The following is a 16,558-nucleotide window of genomic DNA, read 5'->3' on the forward strand; positions in this document are numbered from 1 at the left end:
GTTTTTATTTTCCTTTTAAGTTATAGACATCCTAGTGGATGTGAATTATTTTATTGTATGTTTATAAAACCTTTATATTTAATTATTTTGATGGACATATACTTGATTGTTGGGCATTGTAAAATTTTCTAATAAATACGGATATTTTTACATTTATTTCTCTTTTGGATTATTTCTTGGATAAAGTCCTTGCATGGGACTATAGGGCTTGATTATGATTTTTTGAGATGTATTGCCAAATTACCTTCCAAAATTATTCTACTACTTTTAATTATTTTCAGTGTTGAATGAATGCATGTAGCTATTAAACACATATTTGACAGCATTGGTTTTATTATTTAAAAAACTTTCTTGACATTTTATGTTTGATTATTTTTTTCATACAGAATCGTCATGAACTATCATGTGTTAATCTTCTCCCTCACTCTTTGTGTCTTTTAAACATTTAAAGTATATCTAAAGTCAAGATTAGTTCATTTCTTTCCTTTCAGTCCGTGGCGACCCCATGGACTGTGGCCTGCCAGGCTCCGCTGTCCAGGGGAGTTGCCCGGGCAAGAATACTGGAGTGAGATGCCATTCATTTCCTGCTCAGGAAATCATCCCAACCCAGGAACTAAATCCCGGTCTCCTGTTTGCAGGTGGATTCTGAGCCACCAGGGATGTATATACTTCAGTGCTTATAAGCAAGTTAGTTCCCTGCTCCTTTCTTTCCCATTTCTCAGGGTTTCATTTCAGCCTTTAGTTTTTTCCTAGCACTTTGGTTTCAGATTCTAAGTAAAATGCTTATACAGCTATTTTTATTTGATAGGTAAGGATTTCTGCCTGTTTACTTCTCCCCTCACCCCCCTTTTTTTCCCTAAATCAGCATCATTGTTTACATTATAGTAACATTATAATCTTTTTTTCTTACTTTATAAGAATATCTAAAACTTCATTGGCTCACACATATTTTCCTTTTTTTCCATTTCAGCATTTATATAATTCTGCAGCCTTCAAAGCTCGAACAAAAGCTCGAAGCAAATGTCGTGATAAGAGAGCAGATGTTGGAGAATTCTTCTAGATTTTTAGCATTTGAAGACCACTTTCTAATTTCCCTTTTTTTTTTTTTTGTAATTTTTAATGTATTTAATCTCTAGAGACAGTTTTTATCTTGGTCAACAGATAGCTTTTGTAGTAGGTATTATATTATAATTTAATGTATATAATATTGCAGATGGTAAGTCCTGATTATTGAATATTCTTTGTATATATAATCAATAAACAGAAATAAGTTGTAATGTTTGGTCATTTTCTATTTATGAAAAAAGCAAACATAAGATATTTCACTTGATTTCATGATGAGAAAAACTGTTAGCCAGAGTTAAATTTCTTACGCTGTGATTGTCAGAAATACTGATTATAATGATATAGATAAACAAAGTTTTTAACTTAAAGATCTTACACAGATGAGTTCAGGATACAATTTTGGGAGCTAGATATGGAAAAGCTGCTGTTATTTTCAATTTTAAGTGGAACCTAATAATTTTGTCACTAGGATCAACAAAAGGAATTACACCATGCGACCATACAGCTGCACTTACAGGCCAATCAATCCATCTGTTGTTCATGATGAATTAATATAAGCCAGAAAAGTTGCTAACCTTGACCACTGAGGGCAGTAACACTAATTTTATCTGCTGTGTAAGACCTTGTGCTCTTTATTTTGAAATAAAGATCTTTTCACACTAAAAGTGCTTCTTTTCTAATAGAAGAAACGTTTATGAGTTTATGTATAGAGTTCAAAATGATAAAGTGGGGTAGTGAGAGTAAAACAGAACTTCCTTTTGTATATTTGGAAACATGAAAATAAATGAAAAAAATGGTGCAGTATATTGACATTTCAGCTACTTCTAAGACCATTGTTTCTTGGTTGACCCATGAGATGCTTTTTTTTTTTTTACTTTATGGGAAGTTGTAGGCATTTTGACAATGCACTAGGATTTTTTATTAAACTTGATGTTAAAAAGACATTGCATACGTAATACCTGCAGTTTAGAATTTACAGATTTCTTTATATTAATGCAGTAAACAGTAATAAGAGGGGTGGAAGAAGCATGCAAATAAAGACCAAAATCCACAGAGGTATTTTCTAAACTAGTCTTCCTCTGCCACATCTTCAACCCCTCCGGGAAGGTCTGATGCGCCCCCTATTGGCTGCCTCATGGAGCTGTTACTGCTGCTGGGAGGGTGAATTCCAGCCCTCAGATACAATGCAATGGAAAACAAACCTGGAATCTCAAACCTGGGGTTGCGTGTTGTCACCTCTTTATATTCCGAGTAGTTTAGGACCATGGAGAAGCGATTGTAAGTAGTAGTTTTTCTAAATTTTCAATTTACTATTTATATATTTTAGAATATTAATGGATTTTTATTAAGGCAATGTATAGTGGTGGTTTAGTCACTAGTTGTGTCTGACTCTTGGTGACCCCACGGACTGTAGCCTGCCAGGCTCCTCTGTCCATGGGAGTTCCCCGGGCAAGAATACTGGAGTGAGATGCCATTCATTTCCTTCTCAGGAAATCATCCCAACACAGGAACTGAATCCTAGTCTGTTGCATTGCAGGCAAATTCTTTATACCACTGAGCCACCAGGGATGTATATATATAGTTTCAGTAGTACTTCAGTGCTTATAAGCAAGTTAGTTCCCTGCTCCTTTCCCATTTCTCAGGGTTTCATTTCAGCCTTTAGTTTTTTTCCTAGCACTTTGGTTTCAGATAATAAGTAAAATGCTTATACAGCTATTTCTTTATTTGATAGGTAAGGATTTCTGCCTTTTTACCACCCCCCCCCCACCGTTTTTTTCCTAAATCAGCATCATTGTTTACATTATAGTTACCATATTTTCTATTCATTTCTGAACCGGATGGTTTCCTGTGCTTAGATTACCATTCTCGGGACATCTTGTCTTGGTTTTATATACACATCATTTAACTCTTCCAGAATAGTCCCAATAAGTCTGCAAAACTCCTTTAGTCTTTTTGTCACATAGTCAATGCCCAAAAGAATATTAAATTCTTTGTTGTTTCAGTCTAGACTACCTTCTCTCATCTGAGTGTACAGCTGTTGCCTGAGACTCCATGCTGGGATCTGTTTTCCACTCAAGTTGGATTCCACATCTGGACCCCATGTCTTCGCTGTTAGATTAAAGTTAAGTCAAGTCACTCAGTCGTGTCTAACTCTTTGCGATCCTGTGGACTGTAGCCCACCAGGCTCCTCCGTCCATGGGACTCTCCAGGCAAGAATACTGGAGTGGGTTGCCATTTCCTTCTCCAGGGGATCTTCCCAACCCAGGGATTGAACCTGGGTCTCCCGCATCACAGGTGGATGCTTTACCCTCTGAGCCATTACTTCCCTGTTAAAATGGAATGAGTGAAACTTCTGGGAATGAGTGTGTGGGAGGTCAATTATGTTGAAACTCTACGTATCTAACAGGTACTTTGGTTTGGTATATAAAATTCTAGGTAGAAAACCAAACTCGGAATTTTGAAGGCATTGCTCTACTCTAATTAAAAGTTGCAACAATGTCTGATGCAGTTTTACTTTGTGATTTGTTTTGTTCTTTGAATCTCTGACTCTGCTGTTTAAAAATGTGTGGTACTGTGTTTTGGTAGACTGGCGATCTGGGAAATACTAAGTTCTTGACACCACCCTCCCATCCTCCACATAGACACATGCACATTGTCTATGAGCTGGAACTCCCATGAAATGGTAGAGCTGCTGGGTTGAGCCTCTGACCTTACTTTTTCTTTTTTTGTAACAGCTTTCAAATCTTGCTGTTGCATTATATTTTTAGCTAACATGAGATTACCTGTCTGTATTTAGCTCTGTACTTCACTGTTGCCTTCAGTTCCTGAGCCTGCTTGAATTCTATAGGGTCCGTCACTTACTCAGCAGTGATGGTCCTGTGACTGCCTGCTAAGGTACGTACCAACCACTCTCTCCTTCCTATATTCAATACATTTGCTGAAATCTTGCTCAGGATTATTACCTCCTATGTTTATTATTATGGCTCTGTAACTTTTATTCTGCCTTTTTTATTGGAATTTTGGGAGGAAGAAGTAGTAAGCAAGTATTAATTATATATTAAATTTATAGATGGGTGCCTTTTCATGAAATTGATGAGTAGTTGCTAGGCAGGATAACTGGGGATTCAGTGTGAAAGTGCTTGAGTTTTCTTCTGAGCAGTAAAATGGTGTATGATAGACCAATTTATTCCTTGATACTGGTTAACCTTGCTGGCTTACAGGAATTTAAAATGGTCCCTGCCTAGTAACTTCTTTGAGATTTAGTCATTCATTTTGAATCAGTTGGCATCTTTGACTCAAGTCTTTGATAGCATATGCTTTAATTTCCTGGGAATGAGATATAATATTTGAAAGAAAAAAGTAAGAAATAGTTGAAAATGTCCCCAAATTGATCAGTTCTTATGAAAATACCTGTTTTCTTCTTGTGACTCAAAACCCTTCAGGATCTGACCTTTTACATACATAGCAGATAAAATGAAGTAGGTTGTCTTGCTTTGCTCTTAAGTGGTTCTCCAGAAGTCTACCTGGTCACACACCATAAAAAAAAACCTTATCCCCATCTCTGATGTAAAATATGGTTGAATCCAGACTTTGGTGTGAGGAACTGTTAATTTCCACTTTCCTTGTCCTTGAGGGCAAAAGGGGGTGACTAATACTTCAAGGGTTAGGTTTACAGGAGAGAGAAAAATACATAGTGTTCAAAATGAGGTTTTGTTTTTTTTTTTTTTTCTTTAAAGAATAGATGATTTAAAACAGATCAGGTAGTTGGGAGATTAAAGCTGAACATGATTAAAATAGCAAACATTCTTATTTTTTCAAGAAATTTTGCATAACTTTTAATGCATTATGTGCTTCAGAGAAAACAGTTACTGGTTAACAGTCTTTCTTCATGAATCTTAGAAGATGACATTCCTTTTCGCCCAAAGTAGAGTGAGGTCCATACTAAAGACAGATATAAAAGAAATTTTGTAGAGCATTTTCTAATTGATGTGCTCAAGGGTGAGTTAATGTCTGTCTCAGTTCAGTTAGTTCAGTTGCTCAGTTGTGTCTGACTCTTTTCGACCCCATGGATTGCAGCACACGAAGCTTCCCTGTCCATCACCAACTCCCGGAGCTTGCTCAGACTAATGTACATCAAATCGGTGATGCCATCCAAACACCTCATCCTCTGTCTTCCCCTTCTCCTGCCTTCAGTCTTTCTCAGCATCATGGTCTTTTCTAATGAGTCAGTTCTTTGCATCAGGTGGCTCAAGTATTGGAGTTTCAGCTTCAGCGTCAGCCCTTCCAGTGAATATTCAGGACTGATTTTCTTTAGGATTGACTGGCTTAATCTTGCAGTCCAAGGGACTCAAGCGTCTTCAACACCACAGTTCAAAAGCATCAATTCTTTGGTGCTCAGCTTTCTTTATGGTTCAGCTCTCACATCCATACATGACTGCCAGAAAAACCATAGCTTTGATTAGACGGACCTTTGTCGGCAAGGTAATGTCTGTCTAGTCACGGCAACAGAGAGTAGGATTATAAAGGGTTACATATCCGTTTACCACTTAATCATTAGTATCCTGCCCGGACAGTCGGTCTGGGGCGATGGGCCTGTGGGATTGTCTCACCACAGCTTCTTTGCTATACATGGGAGAGGGAACCACATCAGAAGCTGACATTCCTGAGAAAGGAGGATGCGTTAAAAACTCACAGAATAAAGCCTTTGAAAAGGAAAGTTGATGAGATGAAGTGCTTCCACCACCGGCAGTGGGGACAGTGGGCCAGTAGCCATGTATTCTCCCACGCACCATCCCCTTTTGTAGCTGCTGGAAGCTCTGGAGTCCTCTGACCTGCTGTCATCCTGGTTAGACTTGTCACAACCTTATTCTCTTCCTGTTGACTGTCGTCCTCTGATTGGTCTGGAGTCTTGTGTGGTTAGCTGTCAGTGGCAGCTCCAGCTTGCTTCCCCATATTTATCTATGGGAGCTCCCCGTGGCAGAATGCAGGAGCTGTATCAGGTTCCATATCAGCCAAATAAGGACATAAATCTCCGTCCAGTAAGAACCTCATCAGTTACCAATTAAATCAAGGCATGGTAGTGGTTTTTTTTTTCTTTTTAAAGCATAGTTTCAGTAATATATTTATTTAAACCTTAGACATTATCAAAAAAAATCAATATTTGGAATCTTAACTACTTGGCCAAATTAACACTGGATATAGACCAACAGTTTCACGCTGGGGTTTATGGGCCTTCTAGGAGCACCCGTGTGCTGAAGGAAGGCAAAGAGCTACAGAATTTCTAGAAAGTCTTATAGTTGCTTCTGAATATTTTTTCCCCCTGGCAACCTAGCAGTCAAAGCTCACGTTTTTGTAAGTAATTTGCATGCTGTTACTCTCAGACTGAATTCTGATTCTTGAGGTTGGGATGTCTTTTGTTGCATGTGCTGTGTGCTTTTCTAACTTGTGTCAGAAATGATTTAGACTTGATTTTAAAAATTACTTCCTGAATGTGAAGAGGCACTACCTCTGAAATGGAATTAAAGAACAAATTACCATGACTCACTCAATAAAGCTTCTATTAGATTTGAATTAAGCTCTATTATAACAATTCTGATTTTGTAGCAAGCAATACCCATGTGAGTTATTTCTGTGATATGATACCAAGCACCTTTGGGAAAAAGTAAAGAGCAAAGCAAACTTTATAGACAATTACATTGGTCAGAATGTTTATTAGTAGGCAGTCAAAGAATTCTTAAAAGACAAAAAGAACCAGCTGTTAGCATTGATCTAAATTGGAGAAAAATGAAATTACTTACATGTTTGGGCTAGAGGTATTAATATTAGAAAGGCTCTGGGAAACGGGTGAGGCTTTGCAGATTTGCACAGCGCAGTCAAGGAGGAGGGTCAAGTTAGAGAAGTGCAGAATTTAGTAACTCTCTGGCTTTTCCAGCCGTACTGGTTGTTCTCAGATGCCCCTCATATGGAGATGCCAAAGATAGCAACAACTGGGTGTCAAACAACTGTGGGTCCTGGTCTGAGGGCCATGTGATCTTGTATCCATTTACTCAGGGTTGTTTGCTGACTCTTAGTGGCCACAAACCACCCCCCAACTTGGTTTTCTCATTGGCTGTTTATTTGCTATTTGCATGTTGCACTTAATTTAAAAATGTGTTGACATAGCATCTATAGCATTTACATTGTGACTTTACCCAAATGAAGATTATTCCTTTCAGAGCACTTTTCATTCTAAGTTGTTATCTTAGTGCTTTTGGATTTGATGTTGCATTGAATTACTTAAGTTGACAGCAAGGCTAGTGATTTGGAGATTTTATTAGCTGCATGGCTCTTAAGTCAGTTTTTGTGGCTATGATTTTCTAGCTAGTCTTCTACTTTGTAAATGCTGATTAAGCCTCAGTATGAGATTTAAGCAATGGCAGTTACATTCCTAAAGGGGAAGCTAAGGCTCAAGAATGGCAAGTCAGATCCAAAAATGAAGCACGTGTCAGCTACCAAGCCTAAAATAGAAGCTGTGTTTAAATGATGATCCTGTGATGTGACACAACCTTTATGCCTCATCCAATATTAGTGTTTGGGATAGCAAAGTGTAAAGTGATGATAAAATATAAAACCCTTTTAAAAGAGTAGTTTAGAAATCTGTAACCATGCATCAGTCAAGACTTTTGGTTTTATCTATGGAAGAATAAGATTTGATTGATCTCTTAGGCCCTGCTGCTCTATATGCTCTTTTTCTTATTTCTGGTTAGAGTCATTCCCTTCAGAATGCTCCATGAAGTATATTTGGAATTCAGTATATCTGAAGTGCCTCAGTAGTATCTTATCTAAAATACTCAGGGAGTTAGTTGTTCTTGTTAATTAAAATTTCAGAATAACTGAAATGCCCTTTTAGTTTTAGACTTTAAAAAAATTTTAACTAGTCCATAACTTTACAAGCCCACTGCTTTTCTTAGCTAGGGTTCTGATGGCATGTTTTTTTTTTTTTAACAAGTACTAATAGGTTTTTAGGTATTGCTAGGAAATTGAGGGGTTTTCATGTTTTTAGAATGCAGTTTAATCTGTTTATTAAATGATTGATTACCGTTTACCATTTCTGAGTTTGGTTTCTCCTAGCTCTAATCATATTTCTCTTTATTTGGTAGCTGGGTATTAAAGGAAATTTTTAAAATGTTTAGAGGAAGTCAATAGTGTTGCCATATATAGGCAGGCATGAAGCTTATTACATTACTTTTTACTAAAGTTCAGATAGATATGAGGATTTTTAACCTCAGTTTTATGTTAGTGTTCTTATTATTAACAGCTTCAAATTCTACTGGAAATAGTGAGATTTAAATCCTAGATAAAATATTTTAGGTATTGGCTTCTAAACTTGGCACTGGACATTTGAAGAATAGAATGGGTACTTACCCTACAGAGTGTTCAGTCAGTTGAGGAAATCAAAGAAGTAAGCAAATAAATGTGATGAAATAGTACAGCTGTTACGATGGAAGAAAGTATAGCATCCAGCAAGGTCACAAAGGAAAGACAGGCTGGAGGTGAGGTTTGAGCTGAGTCTTCACAAAGGGTTAGGGAAGGTGATGGAGAAGAAAGGTCACACAAGGAACGGGCAGTGATCTCAGAAGCAAGAGGCCTGCTTCCAGCTCTGCACCTAGCTGATGTGTGATCTTGGGCATTTACCTTCTGAACTTCAGTTTCCTCATTTGTGGAATGAAAAGGGGCTTAAATGAGAGCATGTCCAAAATCCTTTCTCGATCAAAAAATCACACATCACTATTAGACTCATTTTATGAAACGAGATGACTGGGAAAGAGAAAGCTTTGATAGCAATTGGAATTTGTCTTCCTATAACCTTCTTTTCCTGTGATTAAAATGCCACAAGTTCTCTGTTGTGCTAGAGAGACAACTTAAAGAGAGAACTTTTCAATCTATTCTGATTTTTTCAGCATAGCTTGAACTTATGCTGTCATTAGAGAATATTACCTTAAATGTAAACCACAATTTCAGAATTAACTACGTAAGTGGCCAAAATCTAAAGGAGCTCGGGGGAGGAAACCTCAGAGGTCCTGAAGTTCAGCCTCCAACAGCTGAAACATTTCTCTCTGTATCATCTCGGTTTGCTAAGATTTTGTCTTGTGGTCTCAGAGCCAGTCTGTAATGACTAAAGAATATATTTAAGATATGAACTTCTAGCATATTGAGGGGGAATATAAGAAGTATAGTTTTGTATTATAAGCCTATTCTATTAGAATAGTTCACAATATTTTCTTCTTCTCTTAGAATCTTTATGACCACAGGCTTGCTTGGCATAATTTTATCCTTTTATGTGTTTAAACATAGTTGTCTTGTGCAAAGGATTTGAGAAGTCTCACCAGAATATGAAATATTTAAAAATCAATTAAAAAATTAAAAAAAAGAGAGAGACCCAGGGCAAATATAGACAAAACTGAGAAATCTGAGCAGGAAGAAGGAGCATGTTCTGATAAGCAGGGTATTATAGCATTAAAATTGTGCCACGCACTTGACTCTGAGCTCCCTGGTAAGCAAAGCAAAAGAAGAGTTACAGTATCATCCCCCAAAGGAAAAGCTAACTTTTCTAGCCCTTCATCTGGCAGTCATATGTGTGGGTGGGTCTTTACGTGCCGGCCCAGCTTCCTGTGGACTGTGATGTGAAGGCCAGCTCCCCAGCCCAGCCTCTCTGGTTTAACAGCAGTGTTTTCTTCCAGGGACAATGAAACGTTCTTCCCAGGACAGCAGCTCTCGCAACATTCCTGAAGATAGAAAGCTTTATGTTGTGGATTCCATAAACGATCTGAACAAACTAAACCTCTGTCCTGCCGGATCACAGCAGCTGTTCCGTACGTGTGCCCTCCCAGGCTTGGCAGCCAGTCCTGGCTTCTAGGTCACCTAAAAATAGCCAGCGCTGAGCTGGGCCTGTGGGTGTGGTGGGGGTGGGGTGGGCATTACAGTTGCTGTTTAGTATTAGGCAATGTTTGCTTTTGCTCTCTGAATACTTGCCAGGCTATGGGCTTTCCTGGTTCTTAAGCAGGATTCAAACTCTTATCTTCAAAAGTTCTGAGAAGTTTCCTGTGGAGTTTCTCTCCCTGGAAAGGAGTGGAGGCTGCAAGATGGCCTCCCAGAGGCTAATTCATACCTCGTGGCTGCTTCTGTGCCTTCTGGTGACCACAGCCAGGTTACTGAGTGTGACCGCTTTCCTAGACAGGTCTGACTTCATAGCAGATTGTTGAGAAAATGTTCCACACATTTATCTAGTATAACAAAGATCATTCATGTTCTGTTGGGCAGAAAAGTCATCTTCATCTTTTTAAATTTACAAATCTCCTCAATGAACACATTAGAAAGAAGAGGGGGAAAACAAAAATATGCTAAATACTAAATGCTACTTGTGTATCTCGTCCCCTAAATATTATAAATGAGTTCTATCAGGTTATTTGAGCCCCATCTTTTCTAGTTTAAATGCTGACCTTCCAACTCAGGGGATAAATGTCCACTTGATGTTTCACGTGTACTCGAAACTCATACTGTCCCAGTTTTATGTCTATTATTTCTCTTCTGTATCCTTTTTGAATGCTTGTTTTTCTCTTTCATTCATTCAGAATTTCACCGGTTTTTACTACAGTTGGTCTTAATAAAGGTTGGTGTTTGAGTGCCAGCTTATGCCTTGGCTGTGATTAGGAAGGGAAGGACGTGGAGGGTGTAAGGAGGATATCTTTACAAAGCATGGGACCTCTGCCCCCCTCTCTCCGTAATCAAGCAGTAGAGGGTGTGGGACTGATACATAGTAGGAGAAAATACAGAAGGTAATTCAAGGATCTCCATGATCCCAAGTTTCTATATTTATTTTTCAATTTAATTTGGGTGTTATTAAGCAAATAGGCCTTACAAAGCAGCGACCAAATGCAGACAGTTCATGGTTTGGGTGAGCCAAGCATAGTTGCATTCTCAGTTCAACAGCAAAGCGTTTAAGAGAATCTTGCTTTCAGAGCATGTCCGTCCTGAAAACAGCTTTAAGAAACCAAGTACATCAGGCTCATTTTGATGTTGTTGTGTAAAGAGATGTAGGAATAGCTGGTTATTTTTATAGGAAATAAAGTTTTCTGGGAGATATCTCAGAATGCTCAGACTTTCACCCAGAGTATGTGGTCCACAGCCAGCTGTGTTGTATTCTTGGGTCGCTTTGGGGAAAAGGGCAATAGAGTCTCTGTCACTCCAAATCCTTAACTTCTTTACACCACCCCACCCCAACCCCGTGCAAAAGAAAGATCCATGTCTGGCTACACCAGTGTTAACATGATCGTCAAAGAATTTTCCAAACGGGTTATAGAGACAGCTTGACCAGGCTTGTTGTTTGAATATACTAATATAAAAGAAGGTGAAAATTTCTCAAAGAGCACTAGTGCAAAGACATTTCTAAAGCATACGTCTCTTTTCAGAGTGATCAGAGGGAAAACGGGTGTATCCCTTACTCACATCTTTTTTTTTTCCCTTTTTTAAATTGTATTGGAGTATAGTTGATTTACAATGTTGTATCATCTTACGTCTCTAACTCTGGGGGACTGTTCAGTTCCCTGACAGCCTGTATGCTCAGGAGTCCTTTTTTTTGTTGTTGTTGTTATTTGTTTCACATCAGCTCTAGAGGAGAAACTCCAGGACGTCAGCACTGATTCAGGAAATGGAAGCCACAGTCTGTTTTTGGTGGGGCTGATCATCGTGCTGATTATCAGCCTGGCACTGGTTTCCTTTGTGATATTTCTGATAGGTAGGTACCATTGACACTCTTTTCATCACTGCTTTGCCCTTACTTGACAGCTGGTTGTTTAGCTTTCTTCCGTAAGGAGGCAGTGCTTCCTGGCCCCCAGTACTGCCACTGAAGTATGAGATGGCAAGAATGCCCAGGGCACCCTGCTGCTCTGGGTGGGTTACTGGGGCACACAGAAACCCTCGATGCCAGAAGTTCACAGACTTGGATATTGTTTCTGTACCACTTTAATTTCTCACCCAGAGTCCCTCGCTGCTAATGGTAGGCAGCTTATCCTAGTTAATTCTGGGTTTTCTTAATCCAACACACAGTTTCTCCATGAATTCGGGCTGTAACTTTGAATCACCCTCCCAGTTTTCCTCACGTCCCTGAAATTGGTTAGAAGCACCAGCTGGGCTTTGCAAGGGCCCAGAGGCAGGGCTGGGATGCGAGGCGGTCGCTTGTCTATTGCATGACCCTGTCTGGGCTGGTGTCCCGCCTGCCCTCGTCCCGGGCCCCGCACGTCCGCCCTTGAGCGGTGGCCCACGCTTTCCCACGCGGCTCCTCAGCCAGGAGCTCCCCGGAGCCTCAGTGCCACCCTTCTCCGCCTCAGGCTGGGGCGGGGTGCTGTCCACTCAATGCCGTGCTCTCCTTGTGCGTGTTGCCCCTTCAGGGGAGCCCCCCGTGTTCGCTCTGAGCAGTCCCTGTAGACCACCATCTGCAGTCACTCCAGTTCTCTCCCACACCCGCCAAGAGCCTGAGAAGAGGGAGTCATCCTTGGTACCCGTTTGCCTGCATCCACCACGTCATTTCTTCTGCCCTGCAGGCCTGGTAGCCTTCACAAAGCACAAATGAGAAGTGGGTTCCATGTGTTTGAAATGCCTCTAATTCAAGTTCACTCAGAATTAGTGGAGGTAGCAGTGGTGGTGATGCGAGGTGGGCAGAGGGCATGACTCTCACAGCTTCTAACCTTTTCCCTTTTCCTCCCCAAAACTTCATCTCCCATCCAGCTTAAAGCTCTATCTCTGGTCTAGGTTTCAGAGCTGGCGTGAAGGGGTGATGTAATTTAATTGCTTCTCTGTCACCCTGCTAATGCCCTTTTGCACTTAGAAGCTACAGTGTGAACTCTCCTGACAGTAACTGTGCCCATGGATCTGATTATTCTATGGAGGAGGGTTGGCCCTGAAAGAGGGCGTGGATTACTCTTCAGAAATGTTATACCACAAAAGTGGATGCTGCAAATATCATCCTGCCTCACTGTCTGGGTAAATGACTGAGTTAAACTATTGGGAAATTTTAGGTTTGTCATCTCTACAGGGAAGCAGCCCAGAGGAACTGCTTTCTTTTGTGGGAAAAGACTAAGGGTAATGATAATTAAAAATATGATGTATTGGGTTCTCACCCTCTTCCAGGCACCATGGTAAACATTCATGTCTGCTCACTACCTCATAACAATTCTATTGTGTGGGTCTTGTTGTTATTCTGGTTTTATCAATACTGAAACTAAAGCTTAGAGAGATTAATTACTGTGCTGAAGGTCCACAGACAAGGGTGCCTAATCAGGGCTCAGAGACATCCCTGCCTGACATCAAATACCATGTTCTTTATTACCATCTTATACCCTCTTTTATGAATAGGATTTATTTTATGTTTGCTTCTAGGGTTTTATATTGAGGGCAAAGTCACATCAAGAAACAGAAGATGTGAATAAAGAAGAATGTCTTTTTATTGGACAATTGCTCTGTGCCAGATGCATTAAATTCATTATCTTAAATCTTTACCCTTCAGGGTAGTGTCTAATATTTCTATTTTACTGATGAAAGGTGAAAGCCCAGAGAGTTTAACTCTCCCTGTTTATTTAGCTAATCCGAGGCAGGACTAGTATTCATACTCTGGTCCATCTGCCTCCAGAACTCCTGGCACTCCACTGCCTTTTGCAGTAATAATAAGAGGCTTCCGGTGGTTTGCAGATAAACTTTATCCCAACCTAAGACCAGAGTTGGCATGTGCTTGCATGCTTTAGTCACTCAGTTGTGTCTGAATCTTTGCGACCCCATGGACTGTAGCCTGCCAGGCTCCTCTGTCGATGGGGATTCTCCAGGCAAGAACACTGGAGTGGGTTACCATGCCCTCCTCCAGGGGATCTTCCCAACCCAGAGATCAAACCCAGGTCCCCCACATTGCAGGTGGATTCTTTACCATCTGAGCCAACAGGGATGCCCCGTTGGCACAGGCCTCTGTAAGTGAACTTGGCCCGTGCTCATCTTTGAAGAGGCAACCTTTCTGTTCTCACTGGGATTTGGTGCAGATTTGTATCATTTTAACTGAAGTGTAAGAACTTATATCTGGCATTTTTATGCAAGAGAAATAGGCTATTTTACACTGATTACATTGATTAAACTATTGGACCTTGTGTTTTTGCCACAATCGCTGTTCTGAAGAGGAATACTGGCCAGCAAGGGTAGATTACCCAGGATGCTTACCTGCCTCTGTAGGTTTACAGGGGCCAAGCACTGTTAGATACTAGGTGTGTGGGAAGTGATTAAGCATTGCCTTCATTTAAGAAAGGGTTCCATGGTCTAGTGAGTTTGAGAATTGCTAGGTTGGTACTACTCAAGGTATTTTATTTTACTTTTTGTGAATTTCCAAAGTGCAAGTCAGTATGTGATTTTTCTCTAATGTTTTTGCATATAGAATCCTTTTTCTCTTTTGGAATTTAATTTGGAGGTAATATATTGTGGAACAGACTTAGTCCAACATACCTGCTACTTCCTTTTGTGTCTGACTCATGTAGAAGGTTCCAGAGAGAGGAAACGATGTCACATGCTGTGGATTTACTTGTTTCACACTTCTCTCCAGCAGCGAGTGGTGTTTCTTCTGTCTGCTCTGCACCAACACACTCATGTTCTAGATCACAGTTCATCCAAACATAATTTTCAGACACAAAGGGGAGGCAGCTTCTGGGCAGCAGTTTGTCCCTAGGCCAGAAGGTGAAGTTCTGACACCTTCCCACATTAGTTTTTGGGTCACTCAGTGGTATGTCACCACCTTCATTAGTTCCTGAAAGCTATCTTGGAAAACACTTGCCTGAAATGGAAATGATACGGAGTCCACGTATTAAATACTGATTTTGTGCTGCCTTTCTTGGAAATTTTAACTGCCAAGTAGGCCTCAGAGTGTTCCACTTCCTGGCTTACTCAATTCCCAGGGGTTCTATTTATTTTGTAAATATGGTCTCTCTGCTCTCAGAATGGCTGGGGAGAATTATTATTATACATTCATTATGGACTAGTAATTTAGAACCAGGAGACCTATGGGTTGGAACCCAAAATATCTCACCTCCCAGATGATGAGTGAAAAGCCTTTGCTGAGAATGGGTCTCAGAATGAGATAACATAACAATCCCTTCTCCGGGGATAATCAGACACTGGCAGTTTTCCTGTGGTTGTTCACGCAGTGTCTTTCTCAGCCAAAATCTGAGCAGAGCTGCCAAAGGTAGTCAAGTCTGGCACAAAAGGGTTGTAAAAATAATTCACTTCATAGGAAACTTCAGCAGTTTCTCTCCTGGGCCTCTGGGCTGCACGGGCTATTGGAGCAGAGGATTTGCCGAGAGGGCATCTCAGCTTCCAGCTGAGCACCCTCATGGGCTCTGATGAGTCACGATGGAACACTCTGGAAACCAGCATAACGCTGTCTATTTTTCACTTTTAAGTTCAAACCGGCAACAAGATGGAAGATGTGTCAAGACGACTAGCAGCTGAAGGAAAGGACATAGATGATCTTAAGAAAATCAACAGCATCATCGTAAAGCGACTCAACCAGCTGGACTCAGAACAGAACTAAAGAAATGAATCGTCCAAGAGCAACTGCTAACACCTGAGCTTCTCACGGTCCAGGGAGGGCGTAGGGTTTAAGATCCACCAAGGGCATTTCTGTGGGTCTTGAAAGGCTGAGTTTCTATTACAGGGATGGGAGCAACTCCAAGGCAAGGGGGGCTGGGGGCAGCCCCAGAAAGGGGCTCATTTTGTGGCAGTGTCTTTCAGCTTTCGCAGGATCAAGGGTGGCAGGCACGGAGGAGAAACAACAGTAAACGCGAAAGGGAATTTGGCTCTGCCTGTCAGCTTCTTCTACCAAAGGAGATTTGTCACCAAAATAAGGTCACGGTGGCCAGTAAAGTTCATGGCCCCTCATGTATCTTTATGAACTTCCAGGAAAGCCTAAGGGATTTGTTAAATTGTTTGTATTCACAGGAATCAGGTGATAATTCTTTTCAATAAAACAGATTCTGCTCAGGTGATTATACTTGACTCTTACTTCTTCAGGGATGGGGGATGGACCAACTCAGAGCTATTTACCTACAGGTATTTGCTGATAGTAGTTAAGTGCATATGGTAGGTGGGTACCACAAGAGAGAGCCTGAGTTATTCAAATAATGTTTATTGAGCTGTTGCTTTTTGCAAACCACTGTATTCTACAGAAGCTTACATTCAAGTGGGGAACAAAGGAGATATGTAGTTATATATAGATATATAAGCTTTTTGACTTTCTGACAGGAAAAAAAAATCCTTCAGTACCCGCTGATTAATTGTGCAGAAATCTGATAGTTTACAGTTTATAGGTTTATTAAATTACAGTGAGAAATTGTATATTTGGAATATTTGGAACCTGCCTTGTTTCAGCAAAAAAGGTAAGGCACAGAGTTTGTGAAATTAGATATGTTGCAATATAAATGAGTTTAAA

General features: G+C 40.3%; 2 protein-coding genes and 1 long non-coding RNA gene across 5 annotated transcripts in view; 2 read left to right on the forward strand and 1 right to left on the reverse strand.

Annotated features, from left to right (window-relative positions):
- IFRD1 (interferon related developmental regulator 1) overlaps window positions 1–1,730 on the forward strand; it is a 52,348-nt gene extending 50,618 nt beyond the window's left edge. For both annotated transcript variants that reach the window (XM_070468532.1, XM_070468534.1), the window contains exon 12: window positions 971–1,730. In XM_070468532.1, the coding sequence (XP_070324633.1) occupies window positions 971–1,060 (90 nt within the window). In that variant the 3' untranslated portion in view covers window positions 1,061–1,730. The remainder of the gene's footprint in view (window positions 1–970) is intronic.
- LOC139035522 (uncharacterized) lies at window positions 1,096–7,035 on the reverse strand. Its single transcript, XR_011488095.1, has 2 exons — window positions 6,864–7,035; window positions 1,096–5,500 (listed from the first exon to the last, which is right to left on the reverse strand). It is a non-coding gene; the product is annotated as an uncharacterized lncRNA (long non-coding RNA).
- Window positions 1,811–16,118, forward strand: LSMEM1 (leucine rich single-pass membrane protein 1). Of its 2 annotated transcripts, none has more exons than XM_020889394.2 (4): window positions 1,811–3,960; window positions 9,786–9,917; window positions 11,711–11,839; window positions 15,531–16,118. In XM_020889394.2, exons 2-4 carry the CDS (start codon window positions 9,791–9,793, stop codon window positions 15,659–15,661), a joined length of 387 nt encoding a protein of 128 aa, XP_020745053.1. In that variant the 5' UTR covers window positions 1,811–3,960; window positions 9,786–9,790; the 3' UTR covers window positions 15,662–16,118. The 2 variants fall into 2 exon arrangements, with proteins under 2 accessions (XP_020745053.1, XP_020745052.1); XM_020889393.2 differs by lacking the exon at window positions 1,811–3,960 and adding an exon at window positions 6,011–6,417.
- Window positions 16,119–16,558: the final 440 nt, after the last annotated feature.

This window comes from Odocoileus virginianus, chromosome 1, assembly GCF_023699985.2.
Source record: "Odocoileus virginianus isolate 20LAN1187 ecotype Illinois chromosome 1, Ovbor_1.2, whole genome shotgun sequence".
In the NCBI taxonomy this organism is placed as follows: Eukaryota; Metazoa; Chordata; class Mammalia; order Artiodactyla; family Cervidae; genus Odocoileus; species Odocoileus virginianus.

Excerpts from the sequence above, each read along its gene's own strand:
- LSMEM1 (XM_020889394.2), top strand. The coding sequence starts at position 9,791 with ATGAAACGTTCTTCCCAGGACAGCAGCTCTCGCAACATTCCTGAAGAT. Across the intron at positions 9,918-11,710 it reads CGGATCACAGCAGCTGTTCC|CTCTAGAGGAGAAACTCCAG; the intron begins GTACGTGTGCCC and ends GTTTCACATCAG. Across the intron at positions 11,840-15,530 it reads CTTTGTGATATTTCTGATAG|TTCAAACCGGCAACAAGATG; the intron begins GTAGGTACCATT and ends TTCACTTTTAAG.